At 39.3% G+C, this 5,302-nt stretch overlaps 1 protein-coding gene across 1 annotated transcript in view; it reads left to right on the forward strand.

Annotated features, from left to right (window-relative positions):
- The window catches only part of Ranbp3l (RAN binding protein 3-like), a gene marked incomplete in the record, with an annotated part of 99,387 nt that overhangs the window by 32,334 nt on the left and 61,751 nt on the right, over window positions 1-5,302 (forward strand). The window contains 4 exon segments of the mRNA NM_198024.2: window positions 505-563; window positions 1,343-1,382; window positions 1,808-1,885; window positions 2,413-2,486. Coding sequence (NP_932141.1) covers window positions 505-563; window positions 1,343-1,382; window positions 1,808-1,885; window positions 2,413-2,486 — 251 coding nt within the window.

A 5,302-nucleotide genomic window follows, 5' to 3' on the forward strand; every position in this document is an offset into this window, starting at 1 on the left:
CACACACACACAGACAGAGAAAGAGAAACAGAAAAACAGTCAGAGATAGAGACAGATAGAAACAGAAAGAGTCAGACAGAGGTAGGCAGAGACAGAGAGAGTGCAAGAGAGAGAGAAACAGAGACAGAAACAGATACACACAGAGAGACAGAGAAAGAGAAACAGAGAGACAGAGATAGACAGAGACAAGGAGAATGTAAGAGAGAGAGAGAGAGAGAGAGAGAAAGAGAGACTGAGCTGGCATGGGATTTTAAAACTTCAAAGCCCACCCACAGTGACACACCTTCTCTAACAGGTCCACACATCCTAATCCTTCCAAAACATTTACATGGACTGGGATCAAATATTCAAACATATTCTTCTGAGGGGGCTATTATTAATCAAATCACCACAAGAACGCTACAAACCAAAAAAAAAAAAAAAAAAACCTTTCTTGAAGTATTTTTAGGTGGCATTGGAGACATCAGTGTGCTTTGATTTCTTGACTATTCTTTTCTTTTACAGAAAAATATGTCATTGCTCAGCCAATATTTGTTTTTGAGAAAGGAGAACACAATTTTAAGGTAAGATCAGGATATTTTGGTTCTGATAAATAATCCTCTAAGGAGGTGTTTATACTAAGATATAGTAGCTGCATGAGTTTGTCTAGTTCCCCACAGAATGTTCATGTAGCTTGGATTCAGGGACAGCAGTTTGGTTGAACTCTGTAGGTTGTGAGTAAAGTGCTCTATCTAAAGAAATATGCTTATTTAGAGTGTCTTTAAAAGATGGGGGGGGAGGGGGGCAGAAAAAGATTAGGATGGTAAAGACTTCCTTTGTTCCTCATTACCGAAAGAGCCTAAAACTGGGTATAAAAAGCTCCAGCATGCAGTTTTGATACTGGTTTGAAGGACTTAAAGAATCTATGTGATGTTGAAGCATCGCCCTGGAACTGTGGGAGCTGATGGATCAGCTGTACCGACCTTGTTATGGCTTTCAGAATTCATTCTTACATGCAGTCATTAACAAATGTCTCACATGATAAACTCAAGGAAGCTCAACTTCACTCCAGATCAAGCACGGCAGAATCCCAGGAGAAGATGCCCCGAAAAGATAAAAGAAATAAATAAAAATCTGCATTAAAACAACCACTTAGAAATGATTCCATAGTCGTTGAAATCTGTGACCACTGGGCTAGACTTCTCTGTTGACATGTTCTTGGTGAAACTATGGTGTGTTGCTTTGTCCTTGTGAGCTGAAAAGCTCTGGCTCCTGAAAATTCTCTCAATACAGAAACAGGGTGGAAAATTGATGCAAAAACAGAAAATATTCCACTTTCACTGGGAGTTTCATGTCTTTTCAGAGACCTGCAGAAGACAGCCTGGAAGAAACGGCAGAGCCTGGTAATGAAATACGTTCTAATTTGCACAACACTGACCCCAAACTTTATTAAAAAAAAAAAAAAAAAAAAGCAAGCACAGGCATTTGGACTTGTGGCACAGGCTCTATGATACTTAATGGTTTTCCTGGTTTTTGAAAGATGGCAGGCAGAGACCGGAGAACAGTAATGTCACTCACGTAGCCCCTGGGATTTCCTGCAGCACTTTAGAATATGAATACTTTCCTGCAGAAGACTCATTTCTACCTGTTCCATGCTAATATGAGACACTTGTCGGCCTATAATCACCTTAACATCGCTACTATTTAATTCTGGGCTTCAAGAGTCAGCACGTTGTAAAACACTGACCTAAGCACGTAAGGGTTGATTATCCTACTGTACTGTGTGTTATTTTAAGCAATGTTACCATTCCTATGAAATTTCTTTCAGAATTCACTGGTTTCTTGAGAAAGCGTGTAAGGTCTTCATCTGTTACGCTTCATACTACAGATCCTCAGTCTCAAGGAGGTAGGTATAGCTGTGACTATTATACTGAATGTGAAATTATTTTTTTAAAAAAAAGCTTTCCAACTGGCCATTGAAGAGTAAGCATCTACAAAAATAAAAGCATGCTGGCAGTTTAAGAACTTTATTACATATTGTTTTCTGAGCCAGTTGAGAACACAGTTTGCCCATCTGGGCATCAACATACCCCAGTGCTTCTCTGCCTAATGTGTTTAACAGCCTTTGGGCTTTGCAAAGCTGCAATTTATGTACATCGATCTCCACCCACTACGAGTTTACAGGTGGCATTTTGTGCCTAACAGAATGTCTAATACACAGTCAACATTCAAGGAATATTTACTGAGTTGAATGAAAATAAGGTTAATTTATAATTCCCAGAGTCAGTCTCTGTTTTGATTGATAAAAATAAGGGAAAAAATGTTTTTGTTTAAATTGGAGATCTGAATTTTTTTCTCCAAACAACAGAATCGCAGTCAGACTAGACAAAAGGCCCACTTCCTTAGTGACCTGCATTTGCAATCTGCTTTTAGTGGCAACTTTGTCTCAAACGCGTCTGAGGTCCTCGTCATTCACTGATGTCCCGACCTTCCCTCCATGCAGGCCAGGTAAGGACAGACTCCTAGAACCTCACTCCTGACACTCTGATGCCTCAGAAACCATTCTTCTCATTGATGAGTTTTATCTCTTAGACAGCACAAGATTCTAATTTTTCGAGCAACAAATGAGAGATGAGCCATAGTTAAGCATGCAAGAGGGCTGGCCATCTTACAAATTTCACAACTCCACTTTGTGTAGTTTATTTTGGGCAAAAAGTTTAAACTTGGCATATTTTAGGACTTCATATATGAGAGAAACAGATGCCTGCATTTAAAGAAGAATTCTGTTATGTACCGTATGCTGAATCAGTTGGGAGTTTAGTTTGCCTTCTTTCTATATCATAGGCCTTCAGAAATTCTCTTCATAATAAATAGGTCTTACAGACTTTGTACCATAAGCATTACTTTATGGAGGGTAAATCTACAAACTAAAAATGGTTTTCTTTGCTTTATTTTGTATTGTCTACAAAGATAGCTTATATAGTATTCAAAATATAGCCATGCTTTTGATTCATGTTCTAAGGCTTAGAATGTGATTAATGAAAATTAATGACTAATGAAAATGTTATTTTTATTTACTTTAAATTCCTTATGCTTTGCCAATTGAACAATTTTATCATGCTGAAATGTTTAGCACAATGAAATGATTGGCACTATCTCCACATTAAACAGTGACTTACATTCTTGGGTATTTTTATCTGTACTGAACAATCAACTGCATTTTCTAGTATTTATTACTATGAAATCTATTTGCTATCAATCATCTATCTATCAATCATTTATCTATCTCTCATCTATATATCCATTTATCTATCATCTATCTATCTATCTATCTATCTATATCTATTTATCTATCAATCATTTATCTATCATCTATTCATTTATCTATCATCTATCTAAATCTATTTATCTGTCTATCAATCATCCATCTACCATCTATCATCTATCTTCTTTCTTTTTGATTGATTGTTCTCTACCTAAGAACTTCAGTTTTCAAACCAATGAATCCATATTAATAACAAGGATTACAATCATAACTGTGCAGCAGTGGGTCAGACACTTTCCAGCGGCAGAAGAGACGCCTCTCAGTTCAACTGACTTTCAGAACCCACGTGGCAAGCTGTATAAGAGAAATGGGGGGAGGCTAATCCCAAGGACAAAACATTTACTACGTTTCCTTGTAAAACAATGGGATAGCTTTACTTTATCTATGTAATTATGTCATCTTTAAAAATCAGATACACAAAGGATGACCACACTGGAAGACACTAATCAGTAAGCAGCATTTCTTTTTCTTTTAATTAGATATTTTCTTTATTTACATTTCAAACGTTATCCCTTTTCCTCGTTTCCCCTCCGAAAAACCCCTATCTCATCCTGCTCACCAACCCACCCACTCCTACTTCCCTGTCCTAGCATTCCCCTACAATGGGCCATGGAGCATTCACAGGACCAAGTGCCTCTCCTCCCATTAATGTCCAACAAGGCCATCCTCTGCTACCTATGCGGCTGGAGCTGTGGGTCCCTCCTTGTGTACTCTTTGATTGGTGGTTTAGTCCATGGGAGCTCTGGGGGTACTGGTTGGTTCATATTGTTATTCCTCCTATGGGGCTGCAAACCCCTTAGGCTTCTTGGGTCCTTTCTCTAGCTCCTCCATTGAGGATCCTGTGCTCAGTCCAATGGTTGGCTGAGAGCATCCACCTCTGTATTTGTCAGGCACTGGCAGAGCCTATCAGGAGACAGCTATATCAGGCTCCTGTCAGCAAGTATTTGTTGGCATCCACAATAGTATCTGGGTTTGGTAACTGTCTGTGGGATGGATCCCCAGGAGGGAGATGCAAATCAAAACAACCTCGAGATTCTACCTCACACCAGTCAGAATGGCTAAGATCAAAACCTCAGGTGACAGCAGATGCTGGCAAGGATGTGGAGAAAGAGGAGCACTTCTCCATTGCTGGTGGGATTGCAAGCTTGTACAACCACTCTGGAAATCAGTTTGGCGTTTCCTCAAAAAATTGAACATAGTACTACCTGAGGACCCAGCTATACCACTCCTGAGCGTATATCCAGAAGATGCTCCAACATGTAATAAGGACACATGTTCCACTATGTTCATAGCAGCCTTATTTATAATAGCCAGAAGCTAGAAAGAACCCAGATGCCCCTCAACAGAGGAACGGATACAGAAAATGTGGTACATTTACACAATGGAGTACTACTCAGCTACTAAAAACAATGACTTCATGAAATTCTTAGGCAAATGGATGGAACTAGAAAATATCACCCTGGAGCTGGAAAGATGGCTCAGTGGTTAAGAGCACTGGCTGCTCTTCCAGAGGTCCTGAGTTCAATTCATAGCAACCACATGGTGGCTCATAACCATCTGTAATGGGACCCAATGCCCTCTTTTAGTGTTCTGAAGACATCTATAGTGTACTATTCATAGTCATAAGATACATAAATAACTCTTTAAAAAGAAAAAGAAAGAAAATATCATCCTGAGTGAGGTAACCCAATCACAAAAGAACACACATGGTATGTACTCACCGATAAGTGGATATTAGCCCAAAATTTAGACTACCCAAGATAGAATTCACAGACCACAGAAGGCTCAAGAAGAAGGAAGATCAAAGTGTGGATACTTCAGTCCTTCTTAGAAGGGGGAACAAAATGCTCATGGGAGGAGATACAGAGACAAAGTGTGGAGCAGAGACTGGAGGAAAGGCCATCCAGAGACTGCCTCACCTGGGGATCCATCCCATATACAGTAAGCAGCATTTCTAATGTATGCTCTTCAGATTAATGAGAAAATGGTTCAATTTAT

Source organism: Mus musculus, chromosome 15, assembly GCF_000001635.26.
Source record: "Mus musculus strain C57BL/6J chromosome 15, GRCm38.p6 C57BL/6J".
Classification (NCBI taxonomy): domain Eukaryota; kingdom Metazoa; phylum Chordata; class Mammalia; order Rodentia; family Muridae; genus Mus; species Mus musculus.